The sequence below is a fragment of the Panthera uncia genome, assembly GCF_023721935.1.
Source record: "Panthera uncia isolate 11264 chromosome B3 unlocalized genomic scaffold, Puncia_PCG_1.0 HiC_scaffold_1, whole genome shotgun sequence".
Lineage (NCBI taxonomy): Eukaryota > Metazoa > Chordata > Mammalia > Carnivora > Felidae > Panthera > Panthera uncia.
Window position 1 is genome coordinate 72,503,441 of NW_026057582.1, and position 27,788 is coordinate 72,531,228.

Sequence of the window (27,788 nt, forward strand, 5' to 3'; positions counted from 1 at the left end):
GCTGCACATCCACTTTTACTGGCTTTAGGCTACAGGACTATGGTGGCCAGTGGCAGGCCTTCCTCTCCCCAGAGGAGAGAGCCCTCGCTGCCAGGAGCCCTCATTAGGTCAGCTATTCAGGCTTGCTCTGCTTAAAAAAAATTTTTTTAAATGCTTGTTTATTTTTGAGAAAGAGGCAGAGCATGAGTGGGGGAGGGGCAGAGAGAGAGATAGAGAGAGAGAGAGAGAGGGAATCGAAGCAGGCTCCAGCTTGATGCGGGGCTTGAACTCATGGTCAGGTGAAATCATGCATGACCTGAGCCGAAGTCATATGCTTAACCAGCTGAGCCACCCAGGTGCCCCTGGCTTGCTCTGCTTTTTAAAATTCAAGGATGAACACTTAGGTTTTAACTTTTTATTATAGAAATTTACACACACACACACACACACACACACACACACACGACTAGTAAACTCCCAGATGCTCAACACTCAGCTTCAACTATTAACATTTTACCCCAATCAAGTTTCAGGATATTAATTAGTAAGACATATCTGGTGGGAGAGCTCTTTCTATTCATCATTTAGTTAAAAAAATATTTGAGTGCCTACTCTGTGCCAGGTACAATAGATATAGAGGTGATCAGAACAGACCAGGTGCCTCCCACTCAGAGCCTTAAATCCTAGCTGGGACGAGAGCCACATCAGCACATAAATAGAATCGAGAACCACATCAGCACATAAATAGAATCGTGTTGTTCTTTGGGGAGTGGAGGACATAAACAATGTGAGGTGGCTGTAAATGGAACTGGGGAGGGAGCTCCTCAGAAATAGTGGTCAGGAAAGCCCTGAGCAGGTGACATTTAGGCTGAGATCTGACAGCTGAGAGAGCCAGGAGCCCAACCAGCTGAGTGTGTCTAGATACTACTTTACTAACTTGTGTTGCCATATGAATGAGTAGTGGAGTTTGCATGTGCAGAAAGTATTGCCTCGGGGGGCGCCTGGGTGGCTGAGTCAGTTGAGCGTTTGACTTGGGCGCAGGTCATGATCTCACAGTTCGTGAGTTCGAGCCTCGCATCAGGCTTTGTGCTGACAGCTCAGAACCTGGAGCCTGCTTCGGATTCTGTGTCTCCCTCTCTCTGCCCCTTCCCCGTTCATGCTCTGTCTCTCTCTGTCTCTGAAGATGAATAAACGTTAAAAAAAAAAAAAAAAAGAATGAAAGTATTGCCTCGGGAGATTACTAGGAACAATGTGCATTGGAGGAGTGCTTCGTAAATGTGTGGGCCTCTGTTTTGCCATCTAGTCTGATTCTAAAGGGGGGATCAAGTAGGTGCAGAGTCTCAGAAGAGGGGAGGGACATCCAGGCAGAATACAAGACTTGTCTTGGGGAAGTCCAGAGACCCCAGGTCTTTCCTGTTCCTTCCCCTCTGATGGCAGCTTCTGGAACCAACTGGGGCTTCATATCCACAGTTGCTTCCTGGAAAGCCAGGGGGTCCTGATGTGGGCCTAGTGCTCTGTATCCCCAGCAAGCCACTTAACCTAAGCTTCCTCAGTTGTGAAAGGGAGAGATAGTACTCTGTCTTAGGCTTAGGTTTACCATGAAGATCAGAGGAGACAATGTTTGCTTTGGTGTGGAACAGGCCATCATGCACTAAAGATTCTAGATAAGGACGTTGCCACACCCATGTTGCTTGGTAAATCTCTGGAATAACGGGTCAGCCAGGAGAAGCAAGGACACCCCAGAGTTTGCTAAAAATAGTGTCTTGAAGTCTTCACTGGAGAGAAGTCCTTTTTAAGGTTAACCCAGTTTCCCCTGATCAAGGCTGGAAGCATGAAATGGAGGCCAGTTTCTCACCACTCTCTAAACCACATTCCTTCGTCTCCTTAAGCTCTCTTAAGTCCTGCCAGCCTTGTCTTACATTTATGTGCTCTTCCCCTAATATTTTCTTTTCTTCTCCTTCCTTGGCCGGATTATATTTGGGTGGTTCAGGGAAAGGGTAGACAGGCACTCTCCTCTGCCTCAGTGGGATTTTCAAAAGGTTTTGAACATGGGAGGGATCTCTCCTGTGGACCCTACACCTGGAATGGGAATGTGCTCCCATTTCAAGAGCAAAGAGGAAGACTGGGCTCTTCCCAAAGGTGGTGAAAGCCGCCTGGAGCCATTAAGGGTGTTCTGGCCTGCAAGATGGCTGCCCCGAGAAGGTGTCCCCTGGAGGGTGCTGGAGAAGTCTGCCTTATGCTTTCAGATCTTGTGTCCTGTGGGGCTCCCAGGGACCTTTCTGGGGGCACAGAGGCCCCGGAGGGTGAGAGGGGAGATAAGAACCAGAAGTGTTCAGGGTAGGGGATCAGGGAGGCCTGGAGTGCTCTGGGGCCAGGAGTAGTGGCTTTTGTTAGAAATGGGGCCACAGCCTTGCCAGTGTTTCTGGCAGGTTCTCCATCAGGAGGTTCTTTCCATCCAGGTTCTTCCTGGAAGCTGGAAGCCATGGAGGGAGCAAGACGTGCATGCTGGTATAGTTAGAAGCTCCCACGGCCATGGTGAAGTGAGAGGTGGTCATCTGCTATGGGAAACAGCACATGCTAGTGGGACCTGGGAGCCTGGAGCTCGCCAGGGGCTGTTGTTGGTCAGCGTGGTGGGCCAGCCTGGCAATCAGCATGCGGGGCCATGGTCCTTCCTCCCAGGTATTTCCTTATGCAGTAAAATCTTGCTTTGTGAGCATAATTAGTTCCAGAAACATGCTTCTAATCCAAAGCACTCGTATATCAAAGTGAATTTCAAGAACATTGGCTTAGTTGTGATCGTGTGACGTTCGGCGTCACATACTACTCATTGCAAGATATCGCTTGTTTATGAAGTTAAAATTTATTAGAATTGTTTGCTCATCTTGCAGAACACTCGCAGAACAAGTTACTCTCCATCCAAGGTTTTACTGTATATGCATGTGTGTTTACTAAGCTTGTGCACCCTTACCGACAGCATTGAGAAGTAGGTGGGCTACTTTATATTTTATCCACATGACTGGTGAAAAATTGGGACTCAAAAGTTGAAGACTAGTGAGGCTGTGAAGCTTACAGATAATCGGTTCTCCTGACTCCTGCCCAGGACTCGTCCCCAAAATGTAACGGAAACCTCCATCATGAAAGTACAGAAATTGACACATCTCTTTCATGCTTACATAGTCACTGGACTGTTAGCTCCTTGAGGACAGAAACTGTGTTTGCATTTAATAGGAAGGGTGCTTTATTGAAATTTAATTAATATGCACAAAAATGCACAAGTCCGAGGTGTAGATTTTGACACATTTTGACAGATGTACACATCCATGTAACCATCACCCAGATCAAGATACTGATAGTTTTCACCACCCAGAAACTTCCCTCATGGCCTTTCCCAGTCAATCCTTCTACCTCAGAGGCATCCACTGTTCTCATTTCTATCACTGGTGATTGTTTTTGCCCATTCTTGGACTTCATCTGTGTGGAGTCATGCAGTTGTACAGAGACAACGCCCAGAGCCTGGCACAGGGTCCGGCACGTGGCAGGAAAGCAATGTGAAAGAAGGCGTTGGTTCTTAAACTACCCTGTGAGAGAGCACTGATCTCACTGGGAAACTGAGGCTCTGGGCATTTGCTGATCCCGGCACCAGGCCAGGGTGAAGGTGGACCCTAACGCCAGTTCTGAATCTCCTAAGGCTCCCCTTAGCTCCTCCCCCTAGGCTCCCCTTTAGCGCTCTGCCTGAGCGTGAGTGAGCGAGCCTGATGATCCTGGGCAGGTAGTGCCCCCTGCCGCTTGCGGGGCCTGACCCGGGACCCACTTCCCTCTACGGGGAGGTGATAGGATCACAAAAGCTCTGGAGCCCCGTGCAGCGATTGGCAATGATCAGGGGCTCCGTTCACGGAATGAAAGTCACCTGCCCTTTTATTTTCTTCTGAAGGAGGTTTTCCTAAGTTTTGGGGGGCTTCCCTTCCTCAGAATAAGCAGACTAAGGGAAAGAGGCCTTTTTTGGTGGAGCGCTGCTGCCCCCAGGTGGGCGGCGGGGGACACTACCACCGAGCGGGACGTCCAAGCCCTGCGTTGCGTCTCGGTTTCTGGTCTTAGTTCTGAGGCTCCTTGCCTATTGGTCTCCTGCATCCTGGGCTGTTGGTCTCCGAGAGGCAGATGTCCGTCAGGGCCATCACCCAGCACTTCAGCCTCGGCCTGGAGTAAAGGTCTTCTTCCGAGAACCAACCAGCTCCAGCTGTGTGTGGGGCCAGATGTGGCTCCAGGGAGGGTGGGCTGGACGTAAGCCTTGAGGGCCGGCCCTGTATTAAGCAAATGTTTAATCAGGTGTGGTCAAGGTTTGATCTTAGTGCTTGGTTCAGAGGAGGGGCAGAGGCGGGCGGGGGAGGCTTCTCTGCAACGGGGTGTGCAGCACCTCCCCGGCCTGCTGCGCGCCAGCAGCCCTCCCCCCGCCCCGTCCCGTCCCCTCCCGGCTCCGCGCCCCTCCCAGCTCTCCGTCCTCCTGTCGCACCTGCGGTTGGTGGCGGTATAACGGCCCAGCCCGCCTGGCCTCGGCACGTGGCCTGGGGCGATGCTATCTCACACTCAGTATTTTTAACTCCTGTTTGCAGAGGATGTGGCTTTTGCGGGAGAGCTTCAAAGGGTGCCCCATTTGCCCTCTCGGCAACCATGACGTCATGGAAATGGGGAGGGGAGGCCCTGAGTCCCCAAACACCTGCAGGGAAGTGGGAGACTTTTTCCACTTCCTGTCCTACTTCTGGCTACTGACTCAGTGTCTGACCTGTTTATTAATTTCAAAATATAGCTCTCCGGCGTGATCCTCAGAGGAAACCTTATACATGTGTGTGCCTGGGTGAAATGAGGTCTGGAAACCAGGTGGCCTTATACAAAGGCAGGGCTCAGGTGGTCCTGCAGGCTTCTCACCAGTCAGCGCACTTATTAACAGAATGACAGCACGGGGTCCCTACCTGGCTTACTCCCTGCAGGTCTGTCCTTAGTCAGGAGCCCTTTGTCCCACACATTGCTCCAGGGAGGTAGACTGGAGAAGTGGTTTTAAGATAGGCCACGTGGGGAAAGTGAGGTGGAACAGTCATGTGACCTTCTGGCCCAGACCTTACAATGGTTGGGCTGTGTCGGGGGTTCTGCCTACCCTGCTCCCTGTGTGTTCTCCCAGAGTAACACCCTCCAGACTATTGGATGATTGCCTGCTTGGGGGCTTCACTGGCCAATGGACCATCACTCAGGTTTTGCTTTTCCTGATAGTTCTTGACAGGTTACTCTCAGCTCTTGGCAAAACTGTGAAATAGTGGCTCACCTGGCCAACTCCTCTATTAATCTCCATTTCCCTTTCTCTTATGCTCCTCTCACCTCCCCCACCAACTTGGTTTCCCTCCCAATGCCAAACGGCACTAATTATGTATTTGTCCATTTGCTAGTCATGTGTATGTTAAGGGTCTCTTGTGTGACAGAAACCGTGCTAGGTGTTGCGGACACACAGATGAACAAGATACACTTCCCATCCTGAGGAGTGCATAGTTGAGTGGACTTTCTTGCCAAGATGTTACCTGATAACTAAGGTGATACCTGTTAAGGCTTCCCAGGTGACCCAGAGGGGTTGGATTTTAATGCGTAAAGCAAGAAGATGAATAATCCTTGAAGACTCAGTTGGCTGCTTCTCCAGCAGCCAGTGGGTCATGGCAGAGGGTCCCTCTGTTGGAGTTGAAGACCCCACTTCAGGGTGTTCCTGAAGCACATGCTTGTGTAGCCTGCCCTTCTCCTGACAGGATAGTGATTCCAGTTTTACACTCAGGGGTAGGTCTCTGGGTCAGAGAATTCTCTAGGATCTTAGGCCTGGGGTTGAGAAGTCATTTGGTTCATTCTTCTGCCTTCGGGGCAGGAGGGTGTCTGTCCAGACGAATCCGTTCCACAACTGGCCTTGGTGACATATTCCCTAGTGGGATGAACAGTGGCCTCCTCTCCTTGAGGCTGGTCCCTGTTCATGGGGCCTGGGGCTCTTCAGGGCTGGGCCTTGCTATAGATGTAATGACTGTGTCTCTAGGTTTCCTCGGCAGCCTCTTCCTTCCAGGCTGAGCAACACCTGGTCCTTTACTGCACTGAGGGGCTCTGCTGCAGTGACCCTAGGCCCAGCACTGACCCTCCCAGTGGGCACAGGAACCCTGTATCTGGGCCATCTCATAAGCCTACTTTAATTCCCTCTGACACCCTTGATGGGCCCTGCAGCCAGACATGAGGGCTGAGTGAATAAAGATGAGCACAGTCTCTGCACCACCCCCTCAGCACACCCGCTTGCTCCTGGTCTGCCCCCTGACTTGGCTCTAGGTGGCTTTAGGTGTAACCACCTTAGACTTGAGGGAGGGTTCTTGTTGGGATCGAGGAGCGCTGGTTTGGGATAGAAATGTCTCTGCTTTCCAGATGGCTTCCTACCTGCCCGAGGTGTTGTCACCCTTGGCTTGGGCTGGGTCTGGAACCAGGAGCCCCTGCTCTCTCTGTGGGTCTCAGTGGATCCCCAGCCACTGCCCATCACCTCATAGGTCCTTGGGTGGCCTTAGGGGTCCATGACTTCAGAGCCCTGACAGATGAGGGCCCAGGGCTGGCATGACTCCACAGGCTCCCTTGGCCTCCTTCACTCTGGGCTTCCTCCCAGGTTCTTGGAGGGGTCTCTCTGTCCGGTCCCCTGCCCTGAAGCCCCTGTGTCTCCTTTAGCCTCAGCATCTTTGCCGCCAACTCTCAGGAGCAGAGCTGCTTCTCCAGCCACCCACACATCCTGTGCCTGGGTCTTTTGCATACAGACCAAAGTGAATTACTACTTTAGGGGAGAAAAAAAAATAAACGAATTTGCCTTAGGTTTTTAACGGTTGATAAAGTCTTGCTCTGTTAACCCTCCCAGGGGCATTTGCATTTAATATGGAGAGGAGAATCCTTTAATTAAAAGAAATTCCCAATGGTGGGATCTCTGGCATCGTGTCAGATTCATGGGGAGGCAGTTTTCAGTTCCCCACAGGTGGCAGAATCTCACTTTTGGCAAAGTGGCCTCTGTCCTATGTGTGACAGTGATCCGCCAGGATGAGATTTCCTCGGCCGATGTTCCCTCCAATGATCTTTAAAGGGACTTGTATTCAGGCTGCAGATGAGGGGGTTCCGAGAGAACTGAGGATTCTGTGACTACCCTCAGTAAAGCTAGCCAGGAGATGGGCAATGGTTCTTAGTTCTGAATGGAGGCCACAGAATCAGAGATGCATGGAGCTTCCATGGATCTTCCTTCCAGGCAGCCTTCTAGTCCTAAATGACATTTTATAGGTGGTGATCCTGGGGCTCATGGAGGAGAGGGACATGCCTAAATCACTTCTTGAAGTGGTGGCTCTATCCCTGTGATAAGAAGCAGGCCTGAATTGTAGCTTGGAAGGATTTGTATATTAATGGTTGGTGTGGCCAGAGACACATGGGTGAACCATAGAGGTGTCTGGGGATAGGTCCCTTTCTTACCCCTGGGAATTGGTAAGCACTGGGCTTGACATCAGTAATTGTGAGGAGGATGGCTGAATCTCTGAGGGATGTTCCCATAAGTGTCCATGACCCCAGGAAAGGCACTCAGGTAGCAGAAGGCTCAGAAGAATCCCAGGGGCCCCAGGGAGCCCTACCTTCTGTCCTATAGGTGAGAGCTTGAGACATCCACTCTCCTTGGCAGAGTCCCTGGGCTTGAGGGTAGAGGACCCATTTCTAACATCCGGGGTTGGGGGGGGAATAGAAAGTCTGGCTAATCTTCACCCCTTTCCTCTTAGACTGGGCACCCCAAAGTTGAGGCATTGGGTTGAGACCCAGGCATTCAAATGGTGGGTGGTCCCAAGCCATGAATTTGTGGGGGCAATGCACCGTTTCAGTGGGAATCGAGTCTGAAAGGAAAGGCAAAGGAAATGTTCCCGGAAGGCAGGAGACAGTGGGTGGCATTTTGGGGATACTTGCTGTGTGGTCCCCGTCTGCCAAATTTCAACTGCCAGTCATTACCAGTCATGGATGCGGGCCTCCTGCTATGGGTGGCCTAGTGGTGTGGCCTGAAAACGGAAGAACAGGGACCTAAACTTTTAAGTGGGTTTGCCTGGCCCCCAGCACAGCCTTCTAAGTGGAATTTTTAAGAGGTTGTTCCAGGAAGAGGTTGACTTAAGCAACTTGTTGAGTTAGGCTTTCTGAATGACATTAGGACGAACGCCTTGGTTTCTTTCTGCCGAGCCAGTGATCAAGAGCAAGCCGAAAGCGACCCTGACCAAACCCAGTCAAACAGAAACACAGTCTCTGCTCTTTCAATGCCTTTAATGAAGTCATGGGTAGCAGAATATACAATGTGGCTCAGATACACAGCACAGCAGGGCCTAGATAATAATTTTCCTCACATCTTGGGGACAAGTGTGATGTGTTATTCCTTTATGAACATAATTTAAAATATATAAACTCCTCACAACATTCTCCAGGAGCTAGAGCCTGAGAGGACCCACTGGGGATCCCTCATCCAGGGGACATATGGGCAGTCTCAGGGGAAGGTCGGGGAGTTTCTCCCCAGCCAGGTGAGGCCACAGCAGCAGCTCCTTTGCCGGGAGTGTCAGGCAGTGACAAGCAGCGATGAGGGGACAGACTGGTGGCAGCGGTGTTTGGCAGCTCTTCAGCATCTTGATCACAAATATCTGCTAGGGTCCGGTCAGTGACGTTGCCAGTGGGACCAGAGAGGTGGAGGGAACCTTCTTCTCCATGGGGGCAGAGAGTGTGCCTCTCTTCTTGAAGAGGGGGAGAAGGTGTGGGAGGAGCAGGGGAGCGCTGGGCTCTCACATTCTTGGTGACCTGGGATAGGGAAGAGCAGAAGTCAGGCTAGGTACCGAGGAGACAGACTCAAGACAGTTAGGGATGTGATGGAGATGCTTCTATGTGCAGAGTTCTAATGGACTCTGGAGTTCTTTTTGCTGGTGGTGGAACAGGATGCACTTGTCAGTAGGATGACCAGGGATACTGGGAGAGAAGGGTATGGAGACGCTAGCCAGGATTAGGGTGTATTAGGAATATAATATCTTCCCACCATATTGGGGGTGGAGGAGATGAGGAAAGGAATTGTGGACTCCTCTAGGTTTTGCAGTGAAATGGGGACAGTGGAAGGCATGGGTACGAATGAGCCTGGGTTCTGAGATTCTCTTATTCTTTGACTCTAATTAGTGGGTGGCCCTTGATGTTGCTTGGCCTCAACTTCTTCCTTCCAAAGTGAGGACAATAACAGCCATTCTTCGTGATTCATGGGAGAGACAAGGCTCAACTGAGGTAACTGTTGTCACCTGAGGAGTGTACTGTGTTATACCAGTGATCCAGGCCATTGTGATTAACAACAGGGACCCCTAACAGGAAAAAGTAGAAGAGTTCGGTGTGCCCAGCCTTAGGACCTAAAAGCAAGACCCTGGGGGGAGGTTTGCTTTCTGACCTTGGGGACCCACCCTAAGACCCTCACGGCCCGCATTCCCACAGGAGATCCCTGCTCACCTCAGCTGGACCACAGCCGCAGCGTCATGAGCAGGTTAAAGCCAACCACCTTCAGGAAGGTGATGCGGAGCACGATCACTAGCAGGTTGTAGAAATTTAGGTTCATATCTGCAAAACCAAGAGATTATTAGCATGTACATCCGATGTGTCTACACAGCCCCTATGACCTACCCACGATTTCCCCCAAAGCCTCAGCTCCTAGCCCACCTCTCCCTTTGAACTTGGGTACACATCCCCTCCTAAGCATATTTGTATATTCCTCCAGGGTTAAGAGGGTTCCCTTTCAAAAGGAAAACACCAACTGCGCTCAGTGTTTATTTTATTTCTGCATCCTTCAGGAGTGGGGATGGGGTGGTGCTCAGAACTCACTGTAATCCCTTGGATCTGGGCCCCTGAGTGAGAAGCTGGTGTCTGGACCCCAAGAGGGACCATTCAATGAAAACGGCTCAGATGGAAATGGATGGGTCCAGGGTAGGTGGTGAGGAGAGGTGAGGATCCTGAGAGATAAGACTACTGCTGTGTGAGTTCTGCTGCTTTTCTCGAAAGGAGGCAGACAGAGAGAAAATGTCCTTAGGGTGACCTGGTTAGTTCAGGCCTTTGTGTAAGCCAGTGGGAAATATCATAGGTGGGCCACCGAGAAACTCTTTGGTTCTCCTGACAGTGGAGCAAGGGAAAGGAATACAGAGGCCTAGGAGTGAGTCATGGGTCTAGTAATACTGAAAGTACTTAGAGGGGAAAAGAACATTAGAGATGGTGAGAGGAGCCTGGGCATTCCAGAATGTTCCTGTTCCTCCTACCTTCATTCTAGATCCACATATTCCTTCCCAACTCTCCTATCTAGTCAGGGTGATTATGGATGCATTTCAAGCCATGATAGACCCCTCTCTTACCTGTTTCAAAGCCTTTCTCTACCACATTGGCATCACAGGGAAATTCTAAAAGGAGAAACAAAGAAATTTTCTTAGAGTTGAGTGTGCTGACTTTCCCACCCCAGACCATGGATCTGGGCAGATGAATGTCTGTCTATAGGCTTTCCACATTCTCTCATGGAAATGTCTGGAGGGAACTTGTTGCATATGGGCACCTGCTAGGAGAGCCCCTGGCATTGGTGGGATCAACACTGTAGCTTCCGGGTACCACTCCATTCACGTAACAAACACTGGTCGTGCAAAGTACACATTACATGACACACAAGGCCACAGGAGCCATCAGACACAGACCCTGCCCTTGGGTAAGTTCCAGTCTGGTGTCTGAAAAGAGGCAGTAAGACATACACAGTGACAAGTGCTATAAGGAGTGTGGATGTTTTCATGTGTCCCACAAAGTTTGGATCCCTGCACTCTAAATTTGTTCCTTTGTTGTCACCATCTCAGTAAATGGCTCTGTCACTGACTCAACTGCTTGGGCATACAATCTAACTGCCTTCCTTGATCTCCTCTTTCTTTCTCACCCCTCCTTGGGTCTAACTTTAAATCTGAGATAGTGTTGGCCACTCATTTCCCCTGCTGCCTCCCTGTCTGGGCCTCCATCATCTCTCTGCTGCAATAGCCTCCTTTCTGCTTCCACTCTTGGTTCCTACAATCCATTTTCCACTCAGCAGTCAGAGTGTTCTTTTAAAAAAAGTAAATTGGATGTCATTCTCCTGCTTAAAACCAATCGATAGCTTCTCATTGTACTTAGAGTGGTGGCTGTCCTCTCATGACCTAGGAGGCCCTGTGTTGTGACCCTTCCCTACTTCCTCCATCTCATTTCCTGCTGCTCTCCCCCTTTTCTCACCGTGCACCTGCCTCAGGCCTGCATAGGATCCTTCCTTTGCCCTTGGAATGGCTGGTCTTTTCTTATCCTTTAAATATCATCTCACAGGGCATTTCTCTCTTTTTTTTTTTTTTAATTTTTTTTTTTTAACGTTTATTTATTTTTGAGACAGAGAGAGACAGAGCATGAACGGGGGAGGGTCAGAGAGAGGGAGACACAGAATCCGAAACACACTCCAGGCTCTGAGCTGTCAGCACAGAGCCCAACACGGGGCTCGAACGCACGGACCGTGAGATCGTGACCTGAGCCGAAGTCGGTCGCTTAACCAACTGAGCCACCCAGGCGCCCCATCACAGGGCATTTCTCTAGAGAGCCCTTTCCTGACTTTTTGTTCCAAAGTTGGCTGTTTCCTCAACTCCCAAGTTAAAGCACATATTACAATCTGAAGCTGTCTAGATTTCTGCTTGCTGATGGATGGTCTCTTCCAACTAAAATGGAGCTTCCTCATGGCACACCCCTCATCTGACTTATTTACTCCTCCATTCCAGCACCTGGCATATTGTACAGGCACAATCAATGTTGAATGAATAAATGACTGGGTGAGGTTTGACCTTTGGCAGAGAGACAGAAACAAGGGGTGGTATCTTGGAGAAAGGCATTGGACTGGAGCCTGAAGAGCAGCAACAGGGGCAAACAGCCCGAGCAGAGGCAAGGAGGCAGGAACTCAGGGCAGGTGAGAAGCCAGTGCCCTTCCTGCCACCTTCTCCCCATCTGCTCTTTGCCTGCAACAGCCTGCGGCCTGCCAGGATGGACCTCGCTGGTGCTCAGTGACAAGAGGGTAGGGCTTTGCTGACCATCGATGAGGCTGAGACCACCAGTCAGAGCAGCTTTTAGATGCCCTCCACTTGAACTCCGGGAATAACCAGGCCTCTCAAAGTGAAGAGACTCAGCTTGCACAGGCACCAAGGCTGACTCACCTGAGCTGGAGTGGAAGGTGTAGTTGAAGGTACTATTGCATCCCAAATCAAAGCTGTTGCTCCAGGCCAGGGCCCCGTTGCTCTTGGAATCCATAGTCTTCATGTCCAGTGAAGTACTTTTCAATCTAATCATGTTGGACTCTGTGGATGGTTTCACATTGACTTCCGAATCAAAATCAGTGAACAGGCAGACAGAGATGTTACTGGATTCAGGGCTTTTCAGCTGGTACACGGCAGGGTCAGGGTTCTGAATAGCTGTGGGCCAAAAGAACCCAGGTTAGGAGATGTCCGTTTGCCTCCTGCCTGAACCCAGGCCTGAGTCCAGATGCCAGTGATGGGCAAGAGCAGGGCTCTGTGGGACTGACAAGTCACATTCTCAGGCTTTGATGGGAAAGAACATTCCAGAAATCAGTTGCTCCAAAGAGCCTGGGAGTCAGGGACAGGTATAAACCATGAGTCCTGACCAAGCGGCCAGACTCTCAGTGAAGGCTTGCTGCCTGGCCTTGCCGGCCATTCAAGGAAATGAGAAACATAGGGCTGGCTACTTAATGGTATTGCTCATTCTTTTAGTTAATAGGAACTTCTTCAAAAGCACAAGGGGCCTACCAAGCAACAATATAGCTCTGGCAGGACAAAACAAGCCTAGAAAAAAGGCCTAGCAAAGCAAACCGTATGCCTTAGAATCTGGGGTGGTCTCCCCCAACTGAGACTGGGTATTGACAAGAATCTGAGGTTTATTATTGGCTGGCATTAAGTTGGAAGGAGGGTCACATCACCAGAAGACTTCTCACTGATAAAAGTTTTGGACAATAAACCTGCATCCCAGACCTGGTTTTACCATTCACTAGATACAAGGCCCTGTGCAAGTCACATCGGCTCCTTAAATGTCAGGAAGTTCATCTGTAAAATGGAGATATTGCCTCTTCCACCTTCCTAACCAGGCTATTCTGAGAAACAAAGGGGGAGTTTCTCCTTATAGAATTATATTTAATAAACCGTAAGGCACTGAATAAATGTTAGTGATTGCAGCTATTGATACCACTAGGACGTTGCCATCATAACGTGCTACCGAGTTATACACAGTTTCTACTCTTCACCCCCCCATGAAGCAGGGGCTGTTGGAGGCTTTTCCTTAGTGCTGAGAATCATTCTTCAGTATTTCTGGAGGATTTTGTGTTTTTAATGTAACTCTCATTGTTTATTCTTTCAGACCTCCTGCCTTTAGAGGAGGAAGCAGAGGTTTGCTGGGAGGGTTAACACGCTGGGGCCACCCAGAGAGTTTAGAGCAGCACTGGGACTAGAGCTTCCTGCCCCTGTGGTTCTCTGCTCCCACAGCTCCTCATCATGCATGCAAGGTTTCTCAGACCAGGAGTGCACCCCATGTGTGAGGCCAGCCAGGGTGGCCTTGGCAATGCAGACTTCCGGCTGGACCTGAAACCAGGGGAATCAGCCCTTGGCATGGCTTTGGGTTGCTTAGTCAAGGCATCCCAAGGGTGTGGGGCCGTCCCTGAAACAGCAGAACAAGGGTGGGTCCCTGGTCACGTGTGAGGGATGTCCAAAGCTCTGGCCCTGAGGGATTCTGCCTTTTCCCCTCCAGTGTCCACATATCCAGGGAGTCTGCCATCACTGTGGGTTAAGGCCCTAAGGCATAAATCTTGCAGGGAGAGGAGAGACCAGAAGCCATTATGCACCACAACACACCCCAATGGATTTTTTAATCATCAGTGGGAGTCATGGGTGGGACTGGGGAGGGGGATGTGGAAGGGTGTGGAGGTGCTGAGAGAATGTGGCTTTGAGGAGAAGGCAGAAGATAAGGTGCCACTAGATGCAGTTTGAGCTTAGAGGGGAAAAGGGATTGCAGTGGGGGCCAGATGTCCAACTTTGAGTCCTGGTTAAACACTCACTCAAGTCCTAGAGCCAGTCAGCGTCAGACTAGAGAAGGTCTAGACCACACTGTCCAATATGATAGTCTTTAGCTACATGTGGCTATTTAAATTAAAGCTAACCAAAATTAAATAAAATGAACATTCAATTAAAAATTAAAATTCATTCCAAAACCAGACAAAGACCCCACTAAAAAGCAGAACTACAGACCAATTTCCGTAATGAACATGGACACAAAAATCCTCAACAAGATACTAGCCAACCAGATCCAACAATACATTAAAAGAATTATTCACCATGACCAAGTGGGATTTATACTTGGGATGCAGGGCTGGTTCAATATCTGTAAAACAATCAATGTGATACATCGCATCAATAAAAAAAAGGACATGATCCTCTCAATAGATGCAGAGAAAGCATTTGACAAAATACAGCATCCTTTCTTGATAAAAACCCTCAAGAAACTAGGGATAGAAGGATCATACTTCAAGATCATAAAAGCCATATATGAAAGACCCAACGCTAATATCATCCACAATGGGGAAAAACTGAGAGCTTTCCCCCTAAGCTCAGGAACACAACGGATGTCCACTCTCGCCACTGTTATTTAACATAGTGTTGGAAGTCCTAGCCTCAGCAATCAGATAACACAAAGGAATAAAAGACATCTAAATTGGCAAGAAGGAAGTCAAACTTTCACTCTTTGCAGACAACATGTACTCTATATGGAAAACCCAAAAGATCCCACCAAAAAACTGCTTAGAACTGATCCATGAATTCAGCAAAGTTGCAGGATATGAAATCAATGCACAGAAATCAGTTGCATTCCTATACACCAATAATGAAGCAACAGAAAGAGAAATCAAGGAATCGATCCCATTTACCATTGCACCAAAAACCATAAAATACCGAGGAATAAACCTAACCAAAGAAGTAAAAAATTTATCAACTGAAAACTATAGAAAGTTTATGAAAGAAATTGAAGAAGACATAAAAAAGTGGAAAAATATTCCATGCTCATGGGTTGGAAGAACAAATATTGTTAAAATGTCAATACTACCCTAAGCAATCTACATATTCTCTGTAATCCCTATCAAAATAATGCCTGCATTCTTTACAGAGCTGGAACAAATAATCCTAAAATTTGTATGGAACCAGAAGAGACCCCGAATAGCCAAAGCAATCTTGAAAAAGAAAACCAAAGCAGGAGGCACACTTCAAGATGTATTACAAAGCTGTAATCATCAAGACAGTATCAGACACTCAGATCAATGGAACAGAATTGAGAACCCAGAAATGGACTCACAAATGTACGGCCAATTAATCTTTGACAAAGCAGGAAAGAATATCCAATGGAACAAAGACAGTCTCTTTAGCAAATGGTGCTGGGAAAACTGGACAGCAACATGCAGAAGAATGAACCTGGACCACTTTCTTACACCATACACAAAAATAAACTCAAAATGGATGAAAGACCTCAGTGTAAGATGGGAAGCCATCAAAATTCTTGAGGAGAAAGCAGGCAAAAACCTCTTTGACCTTGGCCGGAGCAACTTCTTACTCAACATGTCTCCAGAGGCAAGGGAAACATAAGCAAAAATGAACTATTGGGACCTCATCAAAATAAAAATTTTCTGCACAGTGAAGGAAACAATCAGCAAAACTAAAAGGCAACCGATGGAATGGGAGAAGATATTTGCAAACTACATATCAGATAAAGGGTTAGTATCCAAAATCTCTAAAGAACTTATCAAACTCAACACCCAAAAAACAATCCAGTGAAGAAATGGGCAAAAGACAGGAATAGACACTTCATACATCCAGATGGCCAATTGACACATGAAAAAATGCTCAACATCACTCATCATCAGGGAAATACAAATCAAAACCACAAGGAGATACCGCCTTACACTGTCAGAATGGCTAACATTACCAACTCAGGCAATAACAGTTGTTGGCAAGGATGTGGAGTAGGAGGATCTCTTTTGCACTGCTGGTGGGAATGCAGACTGGTGCAGCCACTCTGGAAAACAGTATGGAGGTTCCTCAAAAAATTAAAAATGGACCTACCCTACGACCTAGCAATTGCACTACTAGGTATTTATCCAAGGGATACAGATATGCTGTTTCAAAGGGGCACATGCACCCCAATGTTTATAGCAGCGCTATCGACAATAGCCAAAGTATGGAAAGAGCCCAAATGTCCATCAATGGATGAATGGATAAAGAAGATGTGGGGTGTGTGTGTATGTGTGTGTATGTGTGTATATATATATATATATATATATACACACATATATATATGTGTGTGTATACATATATATACATATATATGTGTGTGTGTATACATATATATACACATATATATGTGTGTGTGTATACATATATATATATACATATATATGTGTGTGTGTGTATATATATATATACACACACACACACACACATATATATATATATACACATACATATACGTATATATACGCATATATATATACATATATATATGTATACACACATACACATACACACACACACATTAACAATGGAGTATTACTTGGCAATCAAAAAGAATGAAATCTTGCCATTTGCAACTATGTGGATGGAACTGGAGGGTATCATGTTAAGCAAAATTAGTCAGAGAAAGACAAATATCATATGACTTCACTCATATGAGGAATTTAAGATACTAAACAGATGAACATAAGGGAAAGGAAGCAAAATAATATAAAAACAGGGAGGGGGACAAAATATAAAAGACTCTTAAATACAGAGAACAAACAGGGTTGCTGGAGGGTTGTGGGTGGGGAGATGGGATAAATGGGTAAGGGGCATCAGGGAGGACACTGTTGGGATGAGCACTGGGTGTCATACATGGGGGATGAATCACTGGAATCTACTCCTGAAATCATTATAGCACTATATGCTAACTAACTTGGACATAAATTAAAAAATAAATAAATTAAAACAAATAAAAATTAAAACTTCATTTTAAGAGCTTAGTAGCTACATGTGGCTGGTGGCTACCATATTAGACAGTACAGGTTGATAGAACATTTCCATTGTCACAGAAATTTATATTGGACAGCGTTGGTCTGGAGAGAGCTATGCCACAGAACATGAGATTTTGAGGAAGGGCACTAAGGGCTGAGTGTGGGTCTTAAAAACAATCTCTAAGTCTGTTGTGGGAGATGACTCCATCAGGGGCAGGCCAATTTTTGCTCAACTTTGCTAGTGAGAGATCAAAATGAAATAGCAGTCAATGAAGTCAGAAGAATTGAGGTGATTTTGGCCTCTCTCAAGTCTAGTTGTCATCAATTGATACACTTTGGGCTTCTCTATCTGCATTTTTGCTGTTGTTTCTCCTGTCCAGCTCTTTTTGTCTGAAGACAAGAAATGAGTCACTTTTAATCTGGAGGTCTTTAGGGGTCCATCTGCCAGAGCCCTGGGAGGAGAGGCATTCTGTTGCACCTTAGCAAAACATATCCTACCACCGATGACATCTCAGCAGTTGGCCTTAGCAAGACCATCAATTTTTCAATGTGGAAGTTCAACTATTCTGGATCCTAAACTTTCATTTTAATTCAAAACTGACCACAGAAACCCATGCCCTGATGCTCAGTGCTTTGGAGGCAGAGGGGCACATAATGATCGAAAGCTTCCTTACCACTAAATCTGTGCTTCGTAGTTAGGTATCAGGAACTCGGAAGTGTGAGTTAGCAACCCTGACTCCAGGTCCCACTGAGCCTCTGGTGAGCATGGAAGCAGTGAGCCTGGGCAGACTTACCCAGAGTTATGAAAATTCTTGTTCCTTTGCCAAATTTCAGCTGGGAGGCAACACCTTCATGCCACCCCTAATATCTCCATTACAGAAACCCTTGGGTTTTCCCTCCTCTGAGGGATGGGGTAACCCACCTCTTAGAGCCCACTGAAGAAGGAAGAAGGGAGGTCCCTAGGCCTTGAGCTGTCCATGGAAGGAGCCAGCTCCTCTCACATTCACATCCAGTCTGTATTTCTAAGTTGGATCCCTGATTTCCTAGTGGGGGCCTTTGGCCCTAATTATCTGTATTTCTCTCAAAGGCTCTAGAATCCCTTTTCTCTGTTGTCTAAGAAGACATCTTATTTGCCTTTCTCTGCATCCGAATTTATTATCAGATGTGTTTACTTAGGCCAAAATGCACGTGCCTTGTTCATGCCCAACATCATGCCTTCTTTCTTGTTGTTCCTTATGCCTGAAATTCCCCCTTCTCTCCTTTCTTTGCCCATACGGATCTTACCTGTCCTTCAGGCTCAATGAATCCTTTCTACTGCATAAAACCTTATCCATCTGGGCTGGCTCCCAGTCGTAACCTTATTCCTTTGAATCTCTGTTGTGCCTATTGACGTCATCAATTGGTTAATACTAAAATAGTTTTCAGGTTGCTAAATTTATAATAGTTATGTGCCTTTGGCTAGTTTTCATCCTATTTGGGAATAGGTTAGGCATCTATGTTAGACTTCTTTGCACTCAATCTAACACTTTATAGAGTGATGTCCACACAGAAGGCATTAGAAAATATCCATTGAACCATTAAAGTCAAATTTTAATGTGTTTGACCTAGAGAAACACAGATTTTGAAAACTGATAGTGATGTGGGCACACAGGTGTCCTGGTCCCAGCTCCCAAGACAGCTCCAGGCCTCTGAAGACAATTCATTTTAACACCCACAGTTAGTCTTACCATGGTAAGACTGATACCCCTGAGGAAAGGAATAGTGACACTCACTGGCCCATGGGTGTCACCTGGGATGACGACTCACCAGATATTACAGACACTTGGGTTCCTTTTCCAAATGTGAATTTGCCCACACTTCCTCCAGTATTCACACTGCAGGTGACACCATTACAGAAACTCACTAAATCTACCTCCTCCTTCAATAGGAGAAGCACTGATCTCCCACAGAAGACAAGAGAATCACACTTTTTAGAGTTAGATCTTCTGCTCTTTTGGGTTGAGACTTTGGTGTGTTCATCCCTTTTCCTCCTGCCCTATCCTGCTGTAGTGCCCTGGGTTGGAGGTTGTGATTTCAATAAACCAAGAATTCAGTAGAGCAAAACCCCTGTTCAGGGCAGTAGTATCTTGGATCTTCTCGTGGAAGGTCCAGGACTACTTGTTTATCATTTGCCTCATGATTCTTAAAGTCTCAGTCTAAAGATGTTTCCCAAGCACAGAGTGCTGGTTGGGGGAATTTTCTGGGGAAGGGTGGAAAGAACCATTTGGGATCCTTCAGAAGAAAATACCTGGGCTTAACTTAGCATCTTGGGCAAAGAAGAATCAATTGTCAATGTCGATCCTTGCCCCACTTTACTTACTTGGATGGACACTCAGTCTGGTTCCTGCTCCAAAGATTAGCCTGGTATCCATGCTGTATCCTCACTGCAGCTAAGGCCTTTCTAATATCCTTCCTGACATAAATCTGCCTGAACCCACCAGGCTGTGAAAGTACCATCCTCAAAGGCTCCCTGAGTCTTTGTTTCTTAGATTTCCTATATCCCAGGGAAGCTGTTCCCCCTTCTCTTTATAATAATGTAAGCCTTTTATAGCAAGGCCTTGATGATGATGGTGATATCTTTTCTAGATAATAATAATTATTATTAAAAGCTACCATTTATTAATTATTTGCTTTAGGCTGGACATTGTCTTATATTATTATGATGTCCTTATTGTCATTTTGCTGTTGAGGAAGGAGGCTTTATTAGTTAGAGAGGGTAGAGCCAGAATTTTCCCCAGATCTGCCAGCTTCTCAAATTTGCTACGAACCCCATACCATCCTGCCTCCATGCCTTGCTCTGTCACATCATATAATTGCCATGCAGATAGGAGTCGGGGTTACTTTTACCCTGGGAGAGGTTCAAAACTCTACCAAACTCCAGAGAGGAAGATTCTGTGAGAAGGTAAGTCATTAGCCAAAAGGAGGAATTTAGCTACCTGCAAGCATTGTGTTCGCCATTAAGTCATTCCTTCCCCCAAGGGCACGGAGCTAATTTCCTGAATGATCAGATTATCTGGTGCTGATATTATCAGCTTCGCTTGAGAGCACAGAGTATCTGGAAATCTTTTTATGTTTCTGTAAATTATTCTGCTCAGATTTTCATTTACTCAACTGCCTCTTGGCATTTCTGTCTTTAATATGAGAAATGGGACCATTTTAAGTCACCAAGAAAGCTTGTAGAAATGGGAAACTAGTATTTAATATTTCCCCGTTTGCCATAAATCATTGCCTGTTTTCTCATAGACAGGTTGTCAGTTACTTTGGTCCTTGACACGTGCATGGTCATACTCACGCGGCTGCACAGCTAGCCTGGTCCCAGCTCCAAAGATCAGCTTATTGTAGCTACCAGACAACACACAATAGCAGGGTGCTTTATAAGAACTCTAACCTAGGCAGGCCCAGCCTTCCTGGGGCAGCAACATCTCCTCTGTTCTACAGACTCCTCCAGATCACCCTTTCTCTGACACTAGCAAACAGTCTGGGTCACTGAGTCCTAATTTCTCAGCTTTCAGTGTAATAACCCCACAGATCTTACCCTCATAGTTACCTTCATAGTTACCCTCATAGTTAGCCTTGAGCTGTTCTGGCCTTCCCGGAGGGTGAACACCCTTTCTGGGTCCCACACTGAAAGTGAAGGAGGAAAATTGGAAGAGTCTGAAGATGAGCCAGTAATTAATTAGGAAATGAACCTTGAAAGAGAATTCAGAGCACTGGCAATGGATGGAAAACCTAGGGTAGGGCTGAATCATGAAATGGAGGCCTGCGCAAGGCCCTTCTTTTAGAAAGTAGTTTTATTATTTCTTGAGGGCAGAGAAAAAGAGAGGCTAAAATTGCCATAGGAATATTCACATGAAACGCACAGGGAAGATTGCTTAACTCTGAAGGTTGTGTGAATCAGGAGGGAGTTATGTACGGGGCTTGAGAATCTCTTTCTCCAGATGTTTCTAAGGTTAGGGTTGACATCCAAAGGGGGAAAAAATCTTTCAAAGTTTGAGAGTGGTTTAGATAAATCCTTCTTGGTGAGAATTTCACAGAACTCTACTCTTTCTAAATTTTTCTGCAAAAAAAGATTCTAAGCTCAAATAAGTTTGGAAAGTGCTGTATACTGTATACTAACAGGGCATATTAGCTAGTTTTAAAGGCTCCGAGAAGTCCTGCAGTAAAGAATCCAGAACCTCCCAACCATTTGATCCAGTAATCTTTTTTTCTTAAAACATCCATTAACATCTGTGGAACATATACAGGTTTAGATATATATGTATATTCCTTAGAAGTTCCTTTTCTAGCTCTAAGAATTTAAAATTCCATTCTAAATTTTAGCCTAATTTTAATCCTTAAGTTTTCTGTGTTCTGAGTCTGTTCTGCCTATGGCCACAATTAGGGGTCTCATTGATTCTGATTCTTTCTTTCTAATTATCATGAAACAGCTTCATTCTATTTGGGGAATTGCTGAACATGTAGTCAGCTGTATAGTGAATTCTCCTGCCACCATCAGAAACAGCTCGAGGGCAGTTACGGATGCAATCAAGATGCAGGAATCACATTGCTTTAACACTTTGCAAAGTTTACCTTCTAGAAACAATGACAACTTTAAAACCTTTCCCAAATATGAATTTATTGGTCTTCCTTCCACACACCTTCCTATACACCTTGAAGCTGTGTACTTCAAAGAAGATTCTGGTCCTAATGGAGGAAAGTTTCCTGGGTGGTCTCTCAAGTGGAGACATATTTATCAACAGAACTTTTTCCTTTTTGCCAGTAAAACCCATTTATGCTGCTTCCCTATCACAGGCATTATAGTTCTTACATGCCTCTAAACTCTGGTTCTTGAGGAATATGATAGGTTTTGGGCTTTTTAAATACAGCCTGAACAGACCCATGGCAGGGCAGAGGCTTTGCTGAAGTGCACTAATGAACAGGTCAAAGCAGAGGAAGTTTTCCCCAGAGAGATGGGCTTTATTTCACCCATGTGGATTTGGATGGATGTAATCTCCCATTTTGAAGTCTGACAACTCTCTCCATTGGGGAATACTTACTATTGTCTAAAGCAACATGTTCTGGGATGCCTGGGTGGCTCAGTCAGTTAAGCATCCCACTCGGTTTTGGCTCACATCATGGCTTTGTGGGTTCGAGCCCCGCATCAGGCTCTGCACTTCCTTCCTTCCTTCCCCTCGCCCTCACATCTAGCATAGTGCTCAGAATATAGTAGGTGCTTTGTAAATATTTGTTGAATAGAAAAGACCTCTAAATATTTGAATTCATTTTTAATGCAGTCCTGCTCTCTATCTTCTTTTATTAGCATTATTTCATTTCTCTTTTGAATTCTGTGTGGTTCTATTTTCTGAAGTTTTTATGGTTTTTATTGCATTATTTAGGCTTTAAGCTCTTACTACAGCTCTTGATTAGATATGGAGTTTTGTGAGTGTGTCCAATGGCCAGCATCTTTGGGGAGTTTAATTTCCCACCTTTCATGAAAACTAGATGATAACAAAAATATATTTTCTGGCATAATCAGTCATAATTTCTTTTCTGATAAAGATCTTTTGTCTGAAAAGGATCTAGAAACAGCAAAAGAGTCTGTCTCAGGAATGATGAAAAGGCCAATCCCCGTGGGCAATTTCTAGCATTAGAAAATAAACCACTATTGAGCCAGTGGCTGGAAATTAAAATTTCAAAACATTCAAGTCTCATGAAGAAACATGAGAAATTGGCTCAGGAAGTGCAGATTCATCATCTAAGAAAGCAGAGTAGGGACTTTCTGTGTCTTTGACTAGAATCTAAGGTCAGGCACTTACTTAGATGCACTTGGAGTCTTGTTCCACTCCCAAAATTGAGCGCTCTGCCACTTGTCCCCGCACCCTGATATGATTCAGTACAAATACCTGCCCTCTGCCACCCAGGGCGGCTGCCTGGTCCCCTCATGCGTTCACAGTGTTCACTCTTGGGAACAGGGCTTTTAAATAGCCTGTTCCATGGTTTTATGATAGATTTCTCTTTTCATGTCACCTCATGCCCATGGTTCTATTTCCCTGCCTGCCTTACCTGCATCCTGCCAACCCAATCCAATGACTTTACTGATTTCTCCAGAAATGCCAAGTCCTTGCCAAGGCTGCCATGGTCACCATGGCAAGAGGGCTCAGGATGGGCGAAGCAAAGACCAAATAAGTGGCCTCTGAGCCACTCTGAGATCTGGGGTCTTCTTTCTCAGAGTGCAGGAGAGATGTGGTAGCAGGGATAACAAGAAAACAATAGTCAGATAGAAGTCAAATATATTTGAGTTAAACTCTAAGTCTGTCATTCCTAGCTATGTGATCGTGGGCACGTTACTTATGGGAAGCCTCTGTTTCCTTATCTGTAAAATGGGCATGATACCAGCTACCTGACATTAGCATGGATGTGAACCTTGCAAGAGAACTTATGGCAAGATAGAAAATATCACTGGTACATGTCAGGCATTCAGTAAATAGTAGCTAATAATGTGATGATTCCCAGCAAGCTTTACACTAAGGGAAAGAAATGAGGCTTCTCGCCACTAGAGGAGACCCATCCCTGCCTCACATGCCCCTCCCTCCAGCACCCTTGGGTGCCTTACTCTGGCTGGGACACTTTCACATAGGACAGGTATTTCATGGATCCACGGGGAGGTATGAGAGAGAGTCTCAGCCACAGGGTTGAGGGAGGGGGTAGACCTGTTGGCTGCCATGAAGAAAGTCCTGCTTCAGAAACTGAACCAAGAGTGAAGTATCTTTTCTCAAAACTTGAGAATTTGTCCTCTGAAAGCACCGTGAAATACCCTTGTTCAGCAGACCCTTGACCATTTCATTAGACCCAACACCCTAAGTTACTCCCAGACAACAAAGGATGGAGCAGACCACATCACGGACTCTCATTATTATGATATCCTTCCATAATATATTGCTGTCTACAAAATCTGCCTTATTGAAATGGTAATTTCTGTAATACTCACAAGGATGAACAACAAGGCTGGTCCCTCTTCCAAATATAGGTCTGTAGTTGCTTCCTGATACCCACAGCGAGGAAAGCCTTTGCTAAATCCTGTCTTATGTGACCTCCCCCTACCGATGGCCCGAGTGATGCTGGGGCAATAATCCAGGGAAAAAACACTGGGGACCCTTTGAGAGTTGCAAGAAATCTCCTGAGCCTTAGCCTCAAGGGGTGATGATGGGAGCCAGTGGTGGGGGCTGGAGAGTGCCTCACTTCCTTTACCCAGGAGAATATCATGTTCCTGGCAGCAGAGAAGTGGGGAGTGACTCCCCAATACCAGCACCACCACCCTGCCTGCTTGGCCAACACTAAGGGTCTGATCCTGCTGCTCTTCTGTCAGATACAAGGGGCTTCTGGAAGTCTCCAAGGCTGGAGGGCCCAGGACACATTTGGTAGTACATTGTGCTGAAGCTGTTCTATCTCCTTTTCCTGAAAGGCTTCTGTTCTGTCTTTCCCCTTCTTTAGCTCTTTAGGGTTTCCCATTCCTCGGCTTCTTCCTGCATTGAGGCCCATGGGTCTAGTCCCTGCATTTCCCTGGTTGTAGGCCAGACTCCAAGCAGATTTTGGCCCTTCCTGTGATTGGTACTTTTCTCCTTCCCTCTTTACCACCTGGAAATAGGCCAAAGCATCCAAAGGTCTTTGGTTCCTTTTTTTTTTAGCTCCCAATATGGGGCTTGAACTCATGACCCTGAGATCAAGAGTCACATCTCTCCTGACTGAGCCAGCCAGAGACCCCCTTATTCCTTTATTCCTAATGACCTTGATTCAGACAGGGCCTGGCTTTTATGAACCATAGCACAGAGAAAAAAAGTCACAAGAATTTCCATAAAATCTCTGAAGGATGAGAGAACCAGAGACCATGCTCCCTTCTTCTGAGATGGGAAAGCTAACCTCTCAGAAGTTATGGCCTGAGCTGAGGTCCTGAACTGAGGTGGGAACTCAGCTCTTGGTTTCCTGGCCAGTGCATGCTGCTGGTCCTCAGAGGGCTTACCTTGCACTAGGCTTGAGCTGTGTGTCTTTGCTGAGCTCAGGGCTTGCTGAGTGAGGGACTGGGGCCTTGTCCCTACCTTTCACTGCCTGCCCAGCATGGCCCTGGACAGGTGCTTGGACCCTGGGCCTCTGGCTCCCCCTACAACAAGAACAAAATGTCCCCAAGGCCCCTTCCAGCTCTCACCTCTGTAGGTCTTTGTGCAATTTGAAACCCAATCTCAGGGAAGAGCAGGGCAGATTTTCACGGAGGATGGGAGCATGGTCAGTGGAGATGCTGAGAGAAGCAGAGGGTAAAAGAAACAAAGGACAGGCAAAGGTTTGGGACAGTCACTGTCTAAGAACCTTAGGTGTGGCATCGATGAATGACATGTCCCCTACCCCCATGGACAGAAGAAGTTGTCCAGCACTGGGGGTTGGAACAGTGTTTGGGGGTGATGGGAGGGAGGTCATTTGTACAGGAGGATCCCAGCTCACTTACCTGGTGTGACCATCACCTGGGTCCCCTTCCCAAAAGTGAGTCTGTTGTTCCCATAGCCACACTCTGGGTAAGAGCATTACAAAAAGGTCCTGGTTTTGTGCACCCTCTCATGGAGGACACACACCCTTCACTGGAGCTCTAAAAGCTGGGGACCTAGAGGGACACCTGGGTGGCTCAGTCGGTTGAACGTCCAACTTTGGCTCAGGTCATGATCTCACGCTTCGTGAGTTCAAGCCCTACATCGGGCTCTGCACTGACAGCTCAGAGCCTGGAGCCTGCTTCAGATTCTGTGTCTCCCTCTCTCTCTCTGCCCCTCCCCCACTCATACTCTGTCTCTGTCTCTGTCTCTGTCTCTCTCTCAAAAATAAACATTAAAAAAAAAAAAAGCTGGGGACCTGGAAAGCCTGATCCTTCTGTTTTCCCTGTAATGCATGCTACAACCACCCTAATGGGTTTAGCTGTGCCACCTCCCACTGGCCTCCCTATTCCTCATCATAGCTATCAACAAACACAGCCTCTGGCTATTTTTCCTCTGGGGATGGGGGGGGTGGAACAGAGCCTTCACAAAAGGTTGCGGAAAAACCTGCCTCCAATCTAGGTCAGGGTAGGTGTGAGTATTTCTAAAGATGGAAATTACAAGGCACCGGGGAGGCATTTTCTTACCTCAGCTGACACACCTGAAAAGAAGGTACCATTTTCTTGGGTAACATACGCAAAAATGTATTTTTCACTTTGCCAGAAAGAGTAGGAGCGAGAGCATTTCCAGCATGCCCTGCTGGGGCCCCGTGCTAAAAACATGCCTTGGCATGACTCAGTCACCTCTTCCTCTCTGGGGCTGAGTAAGAGTCCTGGTGACTCAGCCTGACTCATTGCAGTTTCTATCCTCACCTCACTCAAGGATTCTGCCCAGGGGGCTTTTTGTCCTCAAGAAAGTCAAACATCTCAGCAGATAACAGACATAAGTCCTTTTCCAGAAGCACATAGGTGGAATCATGCTTGGTCTCTGCCTGGGAATGCGGACTGACCCTTGTCACCACTGTCCTGTCTCCAGCCAACAGGACTCCCTGCCAGGTCCCAGGTCTTGTGCATGACCACATACAGTACCCATCTTGGCACATTCACATGTAAATTATCGTTAGACTTTTAATATATAAGTGTTGTTTCTCTGATAAGACTGGAACTTCTTGAGGGCAGGGGCCGTATCTTATGCTTCTTTTTTTCTTTTTTTCTTTTTTTAAAAGCAGCTGTGGTCCCTAGCTTATTGATGAGACCCAGTGATCATAAACAGTTGAACTGATTTTTGCTGTGCATAATTATTGGGACAAGGAGGCCAATTATGGGAGAGGTTAAAAGCAAAGTATACTCTGGATAAATGTAAGTTGCAAAATCTAAGTACCTAGGCAGGGAAAAATCAAGGAAACTTTTCTAAGACAGACAATAAGGAGGCAGTATAAAATCCAAAACATTTTGAGGTTCATATTGACCCTTAGCAGAGAAGGGGAGCATCTGAATGAACAACTAAGTTATTTGATTCCAAAGGAAACTCAAACATTTACCTCCTGATACCTTGACACTGACTCTCTTTAAAAGGTAAAAAAAAAAATAATATGGTAGAAAATATATATTCTGAGTTAGCAGCATTGTTATGATCAATAATAACAAAATAGCAGTAGTACTAGTCATAATGATGTTCTATTACAGACCATGCTAAATGCTACATATAAAAATGTAAACCCAGTTTTGGAGATGGGTTTACACATTTCAGGAGTTCTGACTTACTTGGGCTGATCAGAAGTTGGGTGCCAGTTCCAAATATGAGTTTCTGAATGGCTGTGTTCACACTCTGACATAACTCTATACAAAATGGCACCCTGTCACTGAGCCTGAGCCTGGGATTCCTATGTCACACAAAGGTTAGTTACTAAGCATATTCCTGCATCTGTGTGCATGTACCGAAGTGGGAGAAGGCATATAATTTTACTATTTACCCTTCATTTTCCTAAGACCATTGGAAGATGACAAGAAATAAGGAAGAACCCAATAGGAGATCCCGCTTTATATACAGTAGATTATATAAAAAAAATGTTATGAAAATTCAGGTTGAAAAGGTCATTCGTATAATTACAGAATTTCAGTTCTATCCAGAACCTAGGGTAGTTT

General features: G+C 46.4%; 1 gene segment (V, D, J or C); it reads right to left on the reverse strand.

Moving 5' to 3' along the window:
- Positions 1–8,284: 8,284 nt before the first annotated feature.
- Positions 8,285–27,392, reverse strand: LOC125908810 (T-cell receptor alpha chain C region-like). The segment is given in 5 exon segments: positions 8,285–8,823; positions 9,508–9,615; positions 10,398–10,442; positions 12,240–12,494; positions 25,629–27,392. Coding segments are annotated over 4 exon segments (420 nt in total).
- Positions 27,393–27,788: the final 396 nt, after the last annotated feature.